Genomic DNA, 19,717 nt, shown 5'->3' with positions numbered 1-19,717 from the left:
ATGCCTCGCAACAGCACTATTGCGCTAAAAGGATCACGGAGTGTATTAATGAAAACCAGCGGTAGTGAGAAGTTGCGATGCACGGCAATGCTAGCCATTACAGCTGACGGGAGAAAGTTGCTGCCTTACATCATTTTCAAGAGGAAAACGATGCCTAAGAATATACAGTTTCCCCGTGGAATTCATGTACGAGTGCAACCAAAGGGTTGGATGGACGTAGAACTCATGCTGGACTGGGTTAAAACTGTGTGGAATAGAAGACCTGGTGCACTACTAAAACAACCAGCTCTGCTTGTTTTAGTTTCCGAGGTCACCTCGTGAACGAAGTGAAGCAAATTCTCACTACAAATAAGACACGACAGATAGTCATTCCTGGTGGCCTAACATCTGCTTTGCAATCACTAGACGTACGGTATGTGTTAATAAACCATTTAAAGACCACTTACGTTGATTTTACAACGAGTGGATGATGAGCGGCGATCAGCAATTGACGCCCGCCGGAAATATCAGGCGTCCACCCTTGGACTTGTTATGCTCGTGGGTGAAGAAGAGTTGGGATCTTATACCACGTGAACTAGTCTCCAAGAGCTTCAAAAGGACTGGGATTTCGAATGCACTAGACGGTTCCGAAGATGACGCAGTGTGGCAGGGAGACGAAGAATCTGATACTGGTATTAACAGAGGCGAGGACGGCGCATCAGATAGCGAAACCTGCAATAGCGACACCGAAGGTTTGGAATAAATTGCGTACCGGTAAGTCCGCATTTCACAACAAAGAGATAATTTTTTGCAAGTGTAATATTTTAACTTTAATACTCAAATTAATGACAAATTAACTTAATACGTTCATTTTTATTTTCAGGTTGGAAAAACGTTCGCCGAATTGTTGCGAAAAATTATGAATTTTGTTTTAGACTATTTTAATTATTGTGATGTATAAACGCGAGTATTACGTGCATCTTAAATTTGTATCAAATACAATTTAGTTATAATTACATTTTTTTGAGTAATACAAATACTGGTATTAAATATTCATCGTATAATGGTCGCACCCTACAATTTTTTTCGAAAATTTTGGTATAAAAAGTGGGACGATTATGCCGTGAAATACGGTAGGTCAAGATGCAAAATACCAACCCTCACATGATTGATACTCCTGGCCTGAGACACGCCCCTTCATTAGACGCATACCTGTAGCGTATTTTTATTTTATTTTTCACGGCTCTGTTATGATTTCTCATATGTTTGTCTCTGTAGTTATGAGGTTCCATGTCTTGTCACCACATGCCAGAGCACAGCAGTGGCACCCGGTTACATTGATTGAAATGAAGGCTTTCTTTGCTGTTTTGTTGGAAATGGCTATAGCTAGAGGGCTGAGCATATTTTCTTACTGGGTACAAAATTCCCGTTATATTCCATGGTTTGGAAATATGTTCACATAAAAGATTCCAATTGATCTTGAGATTTTTTCATCTTGGTGAACAATGATAATCCATCACCATCTGGTCACCCTGACTACAAACAATGTGCCAGGTTCGATCCCATTGTTGGCCATGCCAATTGTATATTACGATACCACTGTACATAACTCTTAAAATACTAAAGATAAAAATGTGAAACTTTACATGTTTATTCATCTGAAATAGGACATTGCAAAGAAGTCATCAATATATATCGTTGAGTTAAATTTTCTGTTTTTCCTGTTTTGTTTCTGATTTTTAAATTTTGGTGTTTGAAAATTGTGTGGAAAATATTTTTTTCAAAATACCCAAGGGCATTTTAGTGTTTTAATTTAGTTCAGCAGTAAGAGTGTATTCTTGTTAACATTCAATTAAAATTTTGAAGTCATAGTTATAACATTCGTGAACTGTTGAGTCCAGAGAGTGAGAACATGCAAAATTCTCTAAATCTGTCTGGCACTCTTGGCATACTGTGAGCACCTGAGCCTGGCACTAAGAGGATTAATACTGCACCATTATGTAGGTGGTGTGTTCCTTGTACTTAATATACTCGGACATGTCTTCTGGTTCCTGCAATCTCAAATAGAGCGTCAGAATAGTATTTTGTATCTGGCATATACTGCTTCGCACAATTCCAGCCGTGTACACATCTTGGTTTGAAATATACGGATCATATATATATATATATATTCTTATGTGACCTTAAAATCACCGACAACATTCACATCCAGATTTTGGTTATCTTTATATTATTCTCGCTGATACATCACGCTTTACTATAACCTCTGCTTCCTTTGACTAGTATAAACACACAGTTCTTGGACACACAACTGATTTATACTATTATAAATCTTATTCAACCACGTCAATGCAAATGCTTGCATTCTTCTTTATTTCTCTTTTTTTTACAATGCAAAGGAATGTACGTCACCTCTTCTTTCTTCAAAGCAAAGTCAACTGCTGTTAATACAACACTAGAACATGACAGTTTTGCACGTTGCATCACATTTGACCATTAACACAAAATATTCTGGTAATAAATCAGTACTTTACTCTATTTTGGTATGGTAGGCTATACTATTTTTACAATATCCATGATCATCTATCTGGTGCTTAAAAACGTTTGCTTAGCATGCATGGAGTAGTTTATACCAAAAATTATCCTGAACAACTCTAATAAAAGTATGGGTCCAAGGAAACCACTCGCCACTACTATCGGTATTTTTCAGTTATCACAGTGGTGTTACATAGCATGCGATTGAATAGTCCTACTTCATCATGTTCTGAAGAACTTGGGCCTGTAATATTCTTTAAATGCACTGATTCACAATCACTAGTTGTAGATTTTTCTCTTAAATAGACCATCTCCATCATTAACATTTGACAGATAACATCTTTTCGTTATAAATATGCAAAATGGAGTTAGAAACATCATATACACTACAGTCTAAACAATACTTTCTAAAATTGCCTACAAATCTTGTCAATATCATAAAAATATAATTCACCCATTCATACATTTGCGTACACTTAGCACAATGAGACTGTGAGGGAAACACTGACAATCCTTTTTGCACTAAGCAGTTACCACATGCGTGCACACACACACAGAGGGGAAAAACAAACAAAAACAAAAAAGCCTAAACATTGCATGGTTGCTCACCAGGGAATAGGCCTTATCATGCATCACACACCGCATTCCTCATTAAATGGGTTAGGATCGCTTTAATCTAATTTAGTGAATATCATTGAATTAAACAAAGTTCTTTCCTTCTTCTTGTATCAGTGATGTGTGGTTTCTTTTTTGCACAGACGCTCACAGCGGACAGACTGGATAACAGAGTGCAAGCTGAACACAGAGACATTTGGCGTGGTAGCAGCTCGTCGTGGCAGTTACAGAGCAAGAGGTTACTATAATCGTGGCAACATGTATCGAGGGAAATACCGTGGTGGATATAGGAGCCAAGGAGGTAACCGTGGGAATAGCCGTAGTAATAATTCTATTAGTGGAGTTGGCATGAACAACTCCCAGTCTCGTCCAGTACAACAGCAAAGTAAGTATATGCAGAACTTTTGAGATTTGCTATCAGAGGATTGCTAACTATCTTACATAATTTTAAACTGATACAGAAAACTACGTCAGAGTGATTGTCTAGCAACATATTGAATTCTGATCCTTTTTCACCAAAGTGCAATGCATATTGGAAATTTGTGAAATTTTTTTGTGAAATAGGGATGACCAAGTGAGTAAAGATTAAATCAGAAACTTGCGTAGCTTATTCTATAATTTTATAAATTCATGATAAAAGATTGAGCCTGTAATTGTCAGATAGAGTAGAAGTCCGTTATAGCGTGAATTCATAACAGCGAAAAAATTACTCGCTATAACGGATTGTCGTTATATCCGATTTTTGTATAAAAGTCGGAAAACCCTTCATGCACATTAAAATCGGTATGAAACGGCAATCAGTTTGTTCAAAACTTGCGTTTCCGCAGATGTTATCCACACTACGGCTTACTTGTTTGTTATTTTTTGTAATCCGATACTACGTGAATGTGTGTGTTTAATTTTATTCTGAAAAAAATATAGTACCGTATTTCTCCGAATCCTTCAAAAAATTTAAATCAGGCTCAGAAAGAAGTTTGTAAAATCATATGAATGCCTTGTTTTACAGTAGGCCTATGCATTTTTAGACGCCGAAGATTGACTTTCGTCAAGCCGTTTTTTTTTTTTTTGTTGCGGCTGCTCAATTATTCTTTATTCCGCGGGTGTGAGGACCATTAACTTAACATTGGTATCATAATACCGAAAAGAACTCATTGAAAATTTTCCGGTAATACCTGTTCCATGCGTCTCTACAATGCAACGATCCATCAGGAAATTATTCCTTCTGTCTATAAAACTGTTACTTTTATTACGCAGCGTCGGATATAACCGGCTTCCGCTACACGCACGTCTCGCTTGTCGGGTTCGGCCAAATTCAGCGGCTAGCGATGTATAGGCCTAATCGCGAACGTTGAAAGTCAACAAACGAGTTTATTGCACCACGGTATGGCCATTCCGCCCTTGCGTTTTTCGTGCACATACCTCACAATTTCATCTTCTACTTCTTTAAATCGTCCTTGTTGCGGACCACTGAATGCATTTTTTGTACAGTACGCATTTTTTTTTAGCTCTTTGTCTTCACGCTAACGCCAAATATTGGCTTTAGTTAGGCCTGTGCCGTATTTTCTTGCGGCTGCACAATTATTCTACATTTCCGAATGTTTAATAAACATTAACTTAAAATTGGCACCATAATATCGACTAGAACCCGTTGACAAATTGCTGGCAATACCTTTTCCACGTATCTTTACAGTACGACTATCTATCACAAAAAATATTCCTGCTGTCTATTAACCTTAATTTTACTAAGTGTCATGTACAATAGACGCGTTATGACACTGTCACTGAGTAGCCATGGCTTTTCTAAGAATTCGAAGGGTCGCATGTTATGATGCCATTCTGCAGATTTGACAAACACACAGGCACTGTACAATCGGTTGTCGCGGCTAGCGATGTGTAGTAAAGAGGCGGTCGTTTATTGTCAACGAGTTCTGTGCGTGTGTGAAAAGCAGTGTGGTTACCGCGGTAGTTACCAGTGGTATCCATTAACTTACTGTTAGGCCGTGAATGCAACAACCCTTGAGTTTTCGCATATGATTCTGAGAAAAGAAAAAAGTTTTGGATTCGGAGAAATTCGGTATTACTCCAGAGATTTCTGTGGCAAACACCTCAGCTTTCTTCTTCAAACAGCGTCACCTAACCTAACCGTATATGTAGCCTATCATGAAAATATATTTGAAACGCATATAGAGAAATAACCTCCTCGCGAAAAGTTTACATGTAAATAGCCGTAACTAGACGCCATAAGGTATGAAATATCCTCTGAAATCAGTGATGTACTCTGCCATATCTTGAGGTGCTTCACATTCTTACTTAATTCCCGTATATAACATTAAAATTAAGATATCGTTAATTTGTCTTTAATTTTAGCGAGTTAACAACTGCTATCGGCCACGTTATTTACGCATTTATTATGAAAACGTGTTATCCTCTTTCATTTCGAATTTTCTTTAGAGAACAGCAATCGATGGGTATTACTAATCAACTCCAACATCGCCTGTGAATGTCAACGAGTGAGCTCGCAAATGCACAAAGTGAGAAAACTATACTGTACCGAAGATGATCGATCACATTTTGTTGCAAATGTTTCAGTTTTCTTATTCAAACAGCGTCACGTATCCTAACTTAACAGTACTATACGTATGATGAAAACACACTTAAAGCACCAATAGAGAAAGTATAACTTTCTCGCTATAAATTTTCATAATAGCCTTTCCGTAATTTAACCAGACGCGTCAAAATATAAACTAACCTCTGAAATCAATTAAACACTCTGCCATATCTCGAGGTGTATCCCATTCTTAATTGCAGTATTTAGCCTCAAAATTAAGCGGACGTTTAGTCGGCCTTAATTTTTAACGAGTTAACAACCGTTATCGGACACGTTATTTACGCATTTATTACGAAAATATGTTCTCCTTCATTTCAAATTTTCTTTACGGAACAGCTGTCGACGGGTATTACTAATCGACTCCAACATCGGCTTCGAATGTCGACGAGAGAAATTGCTAGTGCACATAGCGAGAAAACGATGCCGAAGGTAATCGATCGCATGCAATATCATCGCTGGGGTGCATAAATATCGGTAACGAAAAAAATCGCGCACGCTTAATCGCTCGTAATAACGGATGCGCCAGTGATAGGGTTCTCTCTGTAACCGAAGGACGATACACAGTTTAATATAGGAATTTGGAAGGGACAGAAAAGTCGTCGCTATAACGGAGTTCTCGTTATATGCCGTACTCGCTATATCGGACTTCTACTGTATTTCTATTGTGGACAAGGTCCAGTTTAGAAGAGGTTCTAGATAATCAAAACCAGAATAAATGCACAATTGTCATGTAGAATAAATGTAACAAATCCTTTCTAATATTTATTGTACAAACACTAAAACTTTTGTTATTTACATATGCGAGGGTCGAGTGATAAGTCATGGCAACTATTTTATTTCTCGTGAACAGGAGACAACACGGAAAATCTAAGATATGCATTTGGAAATATAGGGCATGTACTTATGCATAGTGCCTGAAGACAAATTCTGACTTCAGGAGATTCTCGTAGGAAAGTGACAGAACCTAGGCCATTGGTAAAGCTTGTTTTATTATGGTATAGACAGCAAATACACAGGGCTACATATAAAGGACAGGTCTCCACTGGTTACAGACCTTCGAAATAATCACCCAAGGTTTCCACTGTGCGTTGCCAGCGGTGGGGCAGGCGCTGAATACCATTCACTGCATGTATATCACTAACATGCGACACCTCTCTCCAAAATGCTGTTATGATGTCCTCTTTGTTAGTAAACCATTGTCCACGTAATGGCTTCTTGACTTTGCTTCCTGCAGCTCTGCATGGCATTGGCATGCATTTTTGCCGCGGAGAACTGCTATTTTAATATACGATCGTTGCTTCTGCTTGTGGACTTCCATTTTTGTTATGCTCTCATTCACACACTGCACTTGGGGGCGTGCTTAGACCCACACTGTTGTTTACATACACCATCTAGTGGCATCATACGCACATACATACCGTACGTTTCCAAATGCATATGTTAGATTTTCCGTGTTGTCTCCTGTTCGCGAGAAAAAAAAATAGTTGCCATGACTTATGACTCGACCTACGTATTAAATACTATACATTAAAAGTAGCAAAGAAAGGTGCAAAACGATTATACATATTGCAATATTGTGCACTTTACCTTAGTTTAACTTGCTTTCTGTGCTTTAAATGCACACTGAATAATGTGTCATTTCACTGTTTCCGGTGTGGGCTTGGAGGCATGAAAGTCATTCTCGCTGTGATTATTTTACCACACGAGAACTTTAAATCATTGCTAGTCTGGGATAAATCTTGAAAATATTTCAAGTGCTCAAAGGCTTTGCAATGTGTCTAAAGCGTGTGATTCTGTATGGCCTTATGAATCTCCCGACTCTATTCTTATACTTCTGTTAATGAACAATAAGTTGATCAATGTCTCTGAGATCCACTACAGATTCAATAGCCATGTATGTTGTTGTGTGGCCCTCAGCTTGGGTGTTACCAAATTTTATTTAATACTGGACTCCCTCAACTACTGAGGCAACTCTCATGGACAGGTTGTACTGAAAGCCTTAAATCAACATATGGTTAATAAGATATTGGAAGGGTTAAATATTACAGTAACCTAGGGAATAACATAATAAAACATTAAAATTCATTTAACTGAGAGGCTAGCTAAATTTCAAAGGTATAATAATAATAATAATAATAATAATAATAATAATAATATCATTAATAATATTTGCTTTACACCCTAACTAAATTTTTACGATTTTCAGACACCGTTTTGCCGGAATTTAGTCCCTCAGGACTTCTTTTATGTGCTAGTAAATCTACAGAAATGAGGCTGACGTATTTGAGCAGCTTAAAATACCATCGGACTGAGCCAAGATCAAACGTACTAGGTTGGTGTCAGAAGGCCAGTGCCTGAACTGTCGGAACCACTTAGCCCAGCAAACGATTCTAGTAGGCCAAGCAGAGGTTGTTGGTTTCCAATTCATCCAAGGTTCTTGGTTTTTTTCATTGGCCATCCCCAAAGGAAAACTTCACGGGGCATAAGATCTGCAATGTGAAGCGGCCATTCATGTGTTCCATGTCTGCCAATCCATTGACCTGAGAACTGGTCATGCAACCACTCGTGATCGTCATTTGTCAAATGTTTGGGCGAGTTGCCCGGGCTTGTCAATGTCATACACCTGTCATATGTTATGTACACGTTATGTTATGTGACCCTCTCAGACTGATTCTGTTGGTTCTGCATCCGGGGAGCCATCTGGTGATGAATAAATGTCCCATTTTCACTTCTATTATAACGTCTAAATTCAAAGCTCATTGTTTAATAAGCCTTTCTCGTGGACAGTCGAGATTTCTTCTGATGATATAGAGCAAAGATCTCTGCTAAACGTAAAGAATTTCACCTTATTTTCTTGACATGGCACAGCCCAAAAGCCTATATCATGTCTATAAGTACGGGCCATGGAAGCATCAATGGCATAGGTAGATCTTGGAGAATATGTACAGTCCGTAGCAAGATTATACAGAGCTGGAAACAGGTGGGTACCCTTGCATTTCACCATGACCTATGCTGATAGGATTAGTCTTTTCACCTCTACATTCTATTTGGATTGTATTTCCAACTTGCAGATCCATTATAACATCTGTTACTCGGCCAGTTGGCCATGCGGTTAGTGTCGCACAGCTGTCAGCTTGCATTTGAGTGATAGTGGGTTCGAACCCCACCGTTAGCAATTCTAGTTTTCCTTAGTTTGCCATTATCACACCAGGCTAATATGCTGGGATTGTACCTTAAGGGCACAGCCGCTCCCTTCAGACTCCTAGCACTTTCCTATCCCATCATTAAGACCTATCTGTGTTGGTGCGACGTTAAACTGTTAGTTTCCTGGGGACATGTAAATATAGTGGAGTCACCTGGATGTGGGTTGGTTGAGGATGTCAAAAGTCTTATGTATATTGAGGAAGACTAATTTAGTTGGGCAAAATTTCTTATAAGGAAATCGCAAGAGCTTTTTTGACTCGAATTGGGCCTTGTTCATCTGTATTGTTAAGCTAAAATAACCTATTAAACAAGACAGAATACTAATTATAACCAAGATATTTATAGTGGTCAAAAAGTCCTAACACAAAAATCCTAAATCCTAAAATATAACAATGTAAGGTAATGTCACAGAGGCGCAAACTATTACGGATGTCCGTAATTACGGATTTCAGCTCACGATTACGGCGTTATGGTTAAAAGGGGAAATTATTACAGAAAAGCTGACATTATCACAAAATCATTTTCTACAGAGAGAAAAAAAAGGAAAAATGTTCAGTCTTTTCAAGCATTTTTGCTAAATTCTCCTTGTTTCAGTGCTTGTGAGACAATGATACTTACTCGATCGTCACTTCCTTTTGCTGCCCATATGCTCTTCTCTGCTATAAATCCTTAAGTAATGTTGTATTTCTATATTAAGTGTATCAGACAGTTGATATAAAGAATTGAGGTCTACATTAAGTACATCTACACTGGAATCGTGTATGGTTCAGAATTTAAAGTTAAAAATTTCATTGTTCCGTATTCAAGAATATTACAGTTAAAATTGAAATAATTGATAAAAAGATTCAACCTATTCAGTACAAAAGAATAAGAAATGTAGTGAATTACATTCTTATTTAATAAGTAGAAGTGGTACCGGTTTCGACCCTAGTCCAGGTCATCATCAGTTGATTAAAACATGATAAACAATGAATAGGAAAAGGAGATAACAGATCAAGTACACTCCGGATCAGTAGAAGAGGTGATAAAATGTAAGTCACTTAAAAGAAAACGGTGCGTAATTTTCTGAGCGGCAGTATGGCACACGCAGTGTTAGGCAAAGTCTTATAATGTTTATGAATAGCGGAGAACGGTTAAATGAGCTAGTTTTTAAACACTGTCAGGCACAAAGTCATATCATAATCGAACACATATGAAGATCCATAATCGTTCAGGAGTTGAAGATGAGTAGATCTATTGAAGTGACTTGCCAGCTCCCGGTGATCAGCGCGAAATTTTTAACATCAGGCACTGTGGTTTCAAACGCCAAAGTAAAATGGAGAATAGGTTGATGATCCAGTAATTTTCTTCGGTTGCGGGAAAGTGAATATATAGATAGATATAATTCAATATAATTGAATAAGTAATTGTGCTCCTATAGAATTCTTAGAACAGTTGATGTGAAAACAACAATTGTGAAGAGAAAAAATAAAAAAGTGCAATACCGGGAACAAAAGTTAATGAAAACGTATATGCACAGTGCGCAATTTTTTAAAACTTAAAAAATTCAGGTCATGATTGAAGTAGTCGAAATCGGCGCAAGGCAGGAGTTGAGTATGAATGAGAAAAACCAAAATGAAGGTGGATATTTTTTTTAAGAGGAATAGTGGAATAAGAGAAGAATAAAAGAAATTGAAGTTAAATGGTGTTGAGGAAGGATAAGATAGGGAGATGGAGGGGTAGTTCAGGGTGGGTTAGGAGGGTGGGTTATTGGAGGTAGAAAATGTGGTTAGGAACTTTGTAAGGCATGAAAAATAGAATTGGGGTTTTGAAATTTAGAATTTTTGAGAAGAATTAGGAAGTCGAAAAGGATGTTGGGTTTTTCAGAAATGTTGTTTAAATTGAAATTAGGGTTGAAGTATTGATCAAGGTGAATAAAGCAATTTTCAGTAGTGTTTAAGTGGGGGGCCTTTGTTTATGATTTTAAGTATTTTCATGTCTTTTTCAATATTGGTGAAACTATGCTTGGAGTCTTGTATGTGTTGTCCTATGGCAGAGAATCTATTGTATTTAATGGCGTTGATATGTTCGGAGTATCTGATATTGAAGTTGCGGCCAGTTTGTCCGATGTAGGAGGAGTTGCAGTTGTTACATTTGAATCTGTATACTCCAGATTTAGAAAAAGCATTAGATTTATTTAGTGATTTAGAGTTGTGTAAAATATCGAAATTTCTATTGTTAGTTATAAAAGAAATTTTCATGTTGTGTTTTTAAAAAATATTAGTTATTTTGTAAGCATCTTGAGTGAAAGTGGAAAATGCAGTTGGTTTTGTTATGTCTTCAGATAAAGTGGTTTTAGGACGGTGTTTGAATTTGTTGTTTATGAAGGAGTTGTTAAAGCCATTTAATTTAGCGATGTTAAGGATGGTGTTCAATTCATTATCTAAATCTTTTTTAGACATAGGGGTGTTGAAGGCACGAAAAATTAAGCTGTTATAAGTAGCACATTTATGTGCTTGAGGGTGCGAAGAGTCTTGTCGTATTGTGGTTGCTGTTTGGGTTGGTTTTCTGAATATTTTGTAAGATAAAGGAGGATGTCTAGTGATAGTTAAGTCTAGAAAGTTAAGAGTTCGGTTGTGTTCTGATTCGAGGGTGAATTTAATGTTAGTCTAAGTTGTTGAGATGAATAAGTGTAGAGGCTGCGTTGGTTGATTCTTCATTTAAAATTACCAAAGTGTCTTCGACATATCTGGCCCAAAAGAGGATGTTGGAGAAATTATTATTGATTTTTGTGTTTTCTAAGAAGTCAAGGTAAATTTCAGCAAGAATGCCTGAAGCTGGTGAGCCCATAGCCAAGCCGTCTTGTTGATAAATGGTGTTATCAAAGGTAAAATAATTATTATTGAGAACCAATTTTAAAATAGACATGAAGTCTTGAATTTCAAGTTTACTTAGGTTACTGAATTTGTTTAGGTTGTAGTTTATTATGGGGAATAATTTGGAAATAGTTACTAGTTACTCTAAACACTGCACAAGTAAAGAGGCACACCCACATTTTAATTCCACCTTGTAGATATAAGGGCCCGGTTATGTCCAGTCCAACAATCTCGAACACGGCAGCATCCCGTACTCGACTGGATGGAATTGGAGGTCAAATAACTTTAAGATGTCTTTCACTGCGTGTCTTGCACATGACTCACTTGGACAAAACCGACCTGATAGCTTTCCGACCGTTTAAAATCCAATAGCGTTCCCTGAGGTTATTTAGCAGCATTTGCAATCCTACATGTCCTTGTATCTTGTGTTCCGTCACGATTAACCTCTTTACTACCTCGTGTTGTGATGGAAGTACTGCAGGCTGACGAAAGTCTTCATGGGCATCTCGGTAGGTGATCTTAGTTTTCAGCCTAATTATTCCTTCATGGTCTTGAAACACTTGAGCGTTCGCAGTTTGTTGTCCCTTAACCCAGAAAAGGAGTCCTCTTGAATAAACCGAACAACTCTTCTTTCTGCAGTGGCATACTCTTCCACAATTAATTCACTTCTCTGACGCAGATCTGTAGGTAAGCGGCTATTACGTATAAACCTTAGCAACCACCCCAACATGCGGACAATTCTTATAAAATTAGAGAAGTATTTGAAATACCAGTCCTTTTGGTTCTCTGAAACCAAACAGTTAACATTCGCAACAGCTGGGGATCTAACCTTTTCCATGTTGATCTTATCTTCTTTGGGATCATCATTGCAAGCAAACCACATTCCTGATGATTCCTTCAACCATGCAGGTCCCTCCCACCATCTAGAAGCAACGAATTGTTTAGTTTTGCAGCCCCTGGAAGGTAAATCTGCAGGGTTCAGTTCCCCTGGGACATACTTGTAAAATTCACAGTAAGTGATTTTCCTAATTTCATCAACTCGATTTCTAACAAAGACTGTCCATTTGTCTCCCCTGGTAATCCACGCAATAAACTGTAGTAGAACTGCTCCAGAACAAAGTCTTCACATTTTTCCATCCCAATCCGTCCAGAACTGACTTTGCAAGCCTTGCTCCTATAGTTGCAGCCATAAGCTCCAAACGAGGCATAGAAATCTTCTTTACAGGAGAGACTCGTGTCTTGGCCGCCAACAGATGAAGTTGAACATTGTCGCTTGCCTCTTCCCTGAGGAAAACTACTGCAGCATATGCCTTTTGACTGGCATCACAAAAGGTGTGTAAAGTGCATTCCTCTATATTCACAGGTTTCTGTACCGATCGGGGGATGCCAATTTCTTCTAATTGAGGGAGTTCTTCATACCACAACAGAAATTCTTTCTTGATAGTATCGTCAACTTCTGTATCCCAGTCAAATTCCATCTTCCACATTTTCTGCAGGAGCAATTTAGGACACAACATAACAGGGCAACTAAAACCTATAGGGTCAAACACTTTGTGAGAGATCGACAGGATTGTTCTCTTGGTAATGGGTCAAAATGAAAATCTCTAATCCAACTCACGTTAACTTTGAGTTCATCACTTTCTTGATGCCACAACAAACCCAGTACTGCAGAATAAGTTATCATGAGCACTCTTGACACTTTTCATTTGTCCATTCCCAACACCTAAGCTCGAATTTAGCCTTTGCCGTGACTTTGACCGATTCTGACATTAATGCATTGAGTACAGCTTCAGTGTCCACACTAGAAACAGCATTATCAACATAAAAACTGTGCAGTAACTTTTCTTTAAGAGAATGATTTGAATCCTCTTTTCTCAATAAGTGGTGTTCGATTACAGATCCTAAGAGGAAAGGACTACACTTTACACCACAAACCACTCTTGCATGCCGGAATACCCTAACCTCCAGTTTTTCATAACAGTTCCACCATAAAAAATGGAGGAAGTCCCTGTCTTCAGGGTGAATACCAATCTGTAAAAATGCTCTTTTAATATCAGCAACCACTCCTATTTTCTTTTCTTTAAATCTTAACAGCACATTTGGGATGAGTTCAGTCAGATTTGGACCAGTTTCAAGACATTGATTTGAAGATGGAGAACTGCCTAGTTTTGCTGAAGCATCAAAAACAGGTCTGATTCTGGTAGTTGCAGTTTTCCTTTACAACTGGTCAATGCGGTAAGTAGTGACAACAATGAACACGTTCAGATTCAGGCACTTCTTCTATAATTCCCTCAGCCAACCAATCTTCAAACACTTCATTGTAATCTCGAAAAAGGTCTTTGGATAATTTCTTCCTCATCGAACCCAGTCTTCTTTCAGCAAGATTCAGGTTTGATGGCAAGACGGGATGCCTCTCAGTCCAAGGCAGCCGAACTTGATATCGACCTTCTTCTGTGCGATGAACACTTTGGAAGAAATGATCTTATACTTCAATTTCTCGTTCCTTCTTAGTAACTTTCTCTACAGGGTCCGAAATGCCTTACATCCAACCTCCACAAATCAGTAATACTTGCCTCTTTAATAAACATGGAAGTTACAAGCAAGCCTCCATTTTCTTCACTTCTCTTGGTATTAGGAATCTTTCCCATTAAAGTCCAGCCTAACATGTGTCTACTGCAACTAAACCACACAACAGTACTTCTCTTCTTCCCGTTAGAAGTTTGCCAGCCACGTCTGCACCAATAAGTATTTCTATAGGCCCCAAACTTTTCTCATTATCAGTGATATCTATCTTCAATTTCTTCATCTCGTTCATCCAATCCCCTTCCGTAACATGTGAAATGTCTCCACAGATAACTTCTTGGTCTAAAGCCTCAAAATTAAACCGAAATTCATCGTTCAGGTCCCCTACACGCATCCTGTAAACTTCATGCTCATTCCGTTGTGTTGTTACACCACCAAAAAGAATGTGAGATGATCTCCTTTCGCAGTGAAGTGTAACCCATCTTTAAACCCGTCTTCACAAAATGTATGACTGCTGGGAGCCCGTATCCACTAAAGCACGAACACATTGTCTTCTTATCAGATCTTACATTTACACGAAGAGTTTGTAACAACACCTTGGGTGAAGTGTCAACATTTGCCAATGTGACTTCATGAGTTGCATTTTCTTCATTGTTGCTAACTGCTTTGGGGACAACATGTTGTTTTTCTAACAACTGTCTGCACATTAAAACATGCTTTCCATCACAAATTATACATTTTATGTTTTTTGCCTTACAATTCTTTACCATATGCCCTGATTTCAGACACACGAAACACCCCTTTTTCCTTAACAGTTTCTGTATACTTTCCATTGACATTTTTCCAACGGAGAAGCAATCTGTACTGGTATGATGTCCCTCACAAAACACATTTGTCATCCGTACATTGATTCGATGTTAATAACCCCATAGCTGTAAGAATGTTGTCGTCTGAATCCTTCCCCTTGTGCTTCAGTTTTTCTTTTGCCCCTTCACACTTTAAGTCAAACCCAGATGTAGCAAGGTTTATTCTCCACCTCTGACTTCAGGGATTTCATTAACCCCTCCAGACGGTCTTTCGCATTTGTAGCAGAGGTGAATGGAATACTGCGTTGCCAAATTCTTAATAAGTCTTCGGGGAGGCACGATTCAACAAGGGGAAACATAGAGGCACACTTGTCCGTTTTGACACCAAGCCATTCTAGTGACCTCAACTGTGTTTCCAACTGATCATGAAGTTGAGACAATGCAATTCTGGATTTGGATTGCGAGGCCTTGTGTAAAACTAACCTCAACAGTTCACGTACATAAACCTCCACAAGATCTTCTTGGCCAAAACAAGATTTTAGGCTTTCAATTGCTTTGCTGTAATTTATTCGTGTTTGGCGGGGGGGAACTCTCAACCACCTGCCTAGCACGTGATCCTTTTACTGTTGCCTGTATTTAATATTGAAATTTATCCTCCACAGCTATTTCGGGATCTTCATTAATTTTTGAGAACTGACTCCAGAATGGTAACCACTCCTTTAAATCCCCTCCAAAAGTGCGGAATTCTAACTTTGGCAACTTATTTCTTGGTTTGTTGGTTGCTAGACCTACTAGCAACACTACCTGCTTCATATTCGGTTTGTTGAACCTGTATTCCCGAAATACGCAATTTAAGGTCCAGATACTTTTTCTGATACTTATCAGCCCCTTCCATTTCCTTGTCAATATCAGCCTTGTCATCGTCTAATAACAAATCGAGCACTTTAGAATCTAATTCGTTCAAAACTGCTATCTTATTTTCTGACAAGGTGGGTAATGATTGAAGTTGCGTAATATTAACATTTCCCTCTTCAGTCAAATCACTAACCTGTTTAGTAGTTTTCGTAAACGAAGTCCTTTTCAACAATGATAAAGGTGTTTTAATTTATTCCACCTATTCAATACTTATATTATCACGTATAGTTGTTACATAATTAAATTCTTAGTTACATGGGACATGTTTCGCCCTCAATTAAGGGCATCTTCAGCCTAAATACAATAATCAAAAATACAACTAAATAAAAAGTGGACGTTGTATTTTTGATTATTGTATTTAGGCTGAAGATGCCCTTAATTGAGGGCGAAACATGTCCCATGTAACTAAGAATTTAATTATGTAACAACTATACGTGATAATATAAGTATTGAATAGGTGGAATAAATTAAAACACCTTTATCATTGTTGAACTGTTAAATTTTCAATACGGACCTAAAATGAGGTTTATAACATGTAATAAAACGAAGTCCTTGTCGCTCTCCTATGTTTCAGTAATTTATCGATGCTGTCGCGCTCCATAGTCCGCGTGGGTACGATGATTCTTCCTTCAACTCGTAAATGTCCTGTCACGGTCGCCACTAAATGTTGTGTAATACCATTACACGCAGGAACATATTTAAGGAAGTCTTACAATTGGTTTGCACTGAATTTAATGTTGAAAACACTTCTTTATACAGCTCACATCACTTTACAAAAACATAGCAGCCATTACTCCCTTTAACTGTTTTGTTTCTTTAAGTGTCCAACAGGTGGCACTGCCAGCAAATGGCTGGCAGTGTCGACAGCAAAGTCTGATGCAACATGGCCATTACCTTATAAATGTTCTGCTGACCGACGAAAGAGGCGGCCCCGCCTCCTGCCTTAACACACACACACTCTTATCAAGATGGTGATCAATTGACAAGGAAACATGAAAATCCGCAGTTTATATACCCTCAGGGAAGGTTCGAGGTCGTTCAAGACTAATCAGGACACACCCTCTTAAATTTTATTGGCAGATTCAAAGTGAACAAGAAATGGGAGATTGGTTGAAAATTACAAAAATTTGTGATTGGCTAGATTCAAAACAGGCGGAAAGAAAAGGAAGTATTGCCAACCCAAAAATAAATGAACATAGATCAGTTATGGAAAACCTAGGAATATGAAACTTCTGTAAGTTCTTTCACCTAATGTCCGGCTCCATGGCTAAATGGTTAGCGTGCTGGCCTTTGGTCACAGGGGTCCCGGGTTCGATTCCCGGCAGGTCGGGAATTTTAACCATCATTGGTTAATTTCACTGGCACTGGGGCTGGGTGTATGTGTCGTCTTCATCATCATTTCATCCTCATCACGACGCGCAGGTCACCTACGGGTATCAAATCGAAAGACCTGCACCTGGCGAGCCGAACATGTCCTCGGACACTCCCGGCACTAAAAGCCATACGCCATTTCATTTTTTTCACCTAATAATAATAATAATAATAATAATAATAATAAAAAATAATAATAAAAAATAATTTACTCATTCGGGACAGATATTTCCCGTTTTCCATTGGAATCAACATCTGTATCAATTCACACCCGAGAAGCAGAGAGGCTTTGCCAATTTTCCGATCACTAGAAGTTCAAGTTTTTCGGTTCCTGTCATTAGTTCCCAGCTTCAATGTAACCCTTTCTATACTTAACTGTTCCTCACAAACCACAAATGCTGTATTGCACAGTTAATGTTGCACAAAATTAGAGTTGCAGAATATTTCCTTGCTTCAAGGGAGGAAATGTTTGCTTCGGGAAATCTAGAAATTTGTGTAATAGAGAAGTAAATACATGTGAAAAATAGGGCAAACGGCCGGAAAATTTCCATTACTTCGAGTAACGGAGGTTTAGGATATCCAGGTTCGACTGTGTTATTCGTATGTATTTGTCATAAATGGGAGTCATTAGGTACATTTTCTTGTAACCATTTTTATGTTTTCTGGTTTAAGATTTTAAATTTAATGGTCAGTTGACATTGTAACAGATATGTATGCCTTTTATCCTGTCCTTTTTTCACTTACACCGTGGCACAATATATATGGCGAAATCCAAGAATTAAAAAATCTTCCTATTTTGATTTCTAAAAGTTGGTAGCTATGCAATTGCAGTGCATGGCTGAGATGGCAGTGAAAATTACGTCACTTAGAATGACAACACGCCGGTAGCAGGGAAGTTGGCGGCACAAGGCGATACTTCAAATGAAAGCCGTGATCAGGTTTAATCATGTTTACTGTGTGGTAGACCTACTGCTCAACTGACAAATGACTGGCCGTTAAGTTATTTTGTATCAATATTGCATAATGCGATACTTTTCTCTTTCCTCTATGGGGTCAGATATTGAGACAAATCTTTGTAGTGAGTTTTTATGACCGTATGCCCTTCCTAATAACCTCATCAGAGGAATTAATGAGATGAAACAAATTATGGCGTGAAACGATTAACTAAAACTAACTATATACTGACTTAGCAAATGTCGTGGGATAGTCACCTAATAGCGTGTGGGGCCTCCTCTGGCCCTGCGAACTGCAGTGTGACGCCGTGGAAGTGAGTCGACAACTCCCTGATAATCCTCTGGATGCTGCTGACACGAAATCGTTTGCAGAGTGGCCGCCAATGCTGGTCTAGTTCGTGGGTGCAGGATCCATGGCACAGAGCCTGTGTTCCAGGATATCCCAGATATGCTTGATAGGGTTCATATCGGAGCTCATGGGTGGCCATGGCAATCGTTGGACCTCCGCTGCATGTTCCTGGAACCATTCCCGGGCGACGTGGGAGCGATGTGGCGGCGTGTTATAATCTTGAAACACCGCAAAACCGTCTGGGCACTGGAAGGCCAAAAATGGGTGGAGATGGTTTCCGAGCAGCTCAACATACCGCGTACCATTCAAAATCTCTTCCAGAACAACTAGCGGGCCCATTCCATACCAGGAAAATGCACCCCAGACCATAAGAGACACCAGTGCCCTGGACCACACCTTCGAGGCAGGCGGGATCCATCGCTTCATATGGTCTGCACCGTACACTGTGCCTCCCATCGGCATGGTGCAGTTGAAATTGTGATTCGTCAGACCATATCACGTTACGCCATTGTTCCGGTGTCCATCCCTGGTGACTGGCGACAAATGCGCGTCATCGTGTCCGATGACGTTGGGTTAACAGTGGCACCCGTGTGCGGCGCCGGCTCCCATACCCCATAGAACCAATGTTTCTACGGATTGTCAACTGGGAGACGTGTCTAGCACGGCCTGTGTTGAATTGAGCTGTGATTTGTTGCACGGTTTTCAGTCTCACTATTGACAATCCGTCTTGGATGTCGCCGGTCACAGTCATCGAGGGTGGCTGGTCGTTCGTCTGTTGTGGACGGTGACACCTGCATTCAACCATTCACGATACACCCTGAACACGGTTGATCATATGAAGCTGAATTCCCGCACCACTTCCGAAATTGCACTTCCCATCCGTCGGGCACCGACCACCATACCCTGCTGGAATGGGGTCAGTTCAGGACAACGTTCCATGTTACACCTGTCACATGCACAGCCACTGCTCACAAGGTCTTCTATACAACTGCCGCTGGCGCAGG

General features: G+C 39.1%; 1 protein-coding gene across 6 annotated transcripts in view; it reads left to right on the top strand.

Annotated features, from left to right (window-relative positions):
- The window catches only part of tral (trailer hitch), a 220,629-nt gene that overhangs the window by 166,041 nt on the left and 34,871 nt on the right, over positions 1-19,717 (top strand). For all 6 annotated transcript variants that reach the window (XM_067147534.2, XM_067147535.2, XM_067147533.2 and 3 more), the window contains exon 8: positions 3,273-3,514. In XM_067147534.2, coding sequence (XP_067003635.1) covers positions 3,273-3,514 — 242 coding nt within the window. The remainder of the gene's footprint in view (positions 1-3,272; positions 3,515-19,717) is intronic.

The sequence above is a fragment of the Anabrus simplex genome, chromosome 5, assembly GCF_040414725.1.
Source record: "Anabrus simplex isolate iqAnaSimp1 chromosome 5, ASM4041472v1, whole genome shotgun sequence".
NCBI classification, from domain to species: domain Eukaryota; kingdom Metazoa; phylum Arthropoda; class Insecta; order Orthoptera; family Tettigoniidae; genus Anabrus; species Anabrus simplex.
This window is presented reverse-complemented; position numbering and strand designations above follow the sequence as displayed.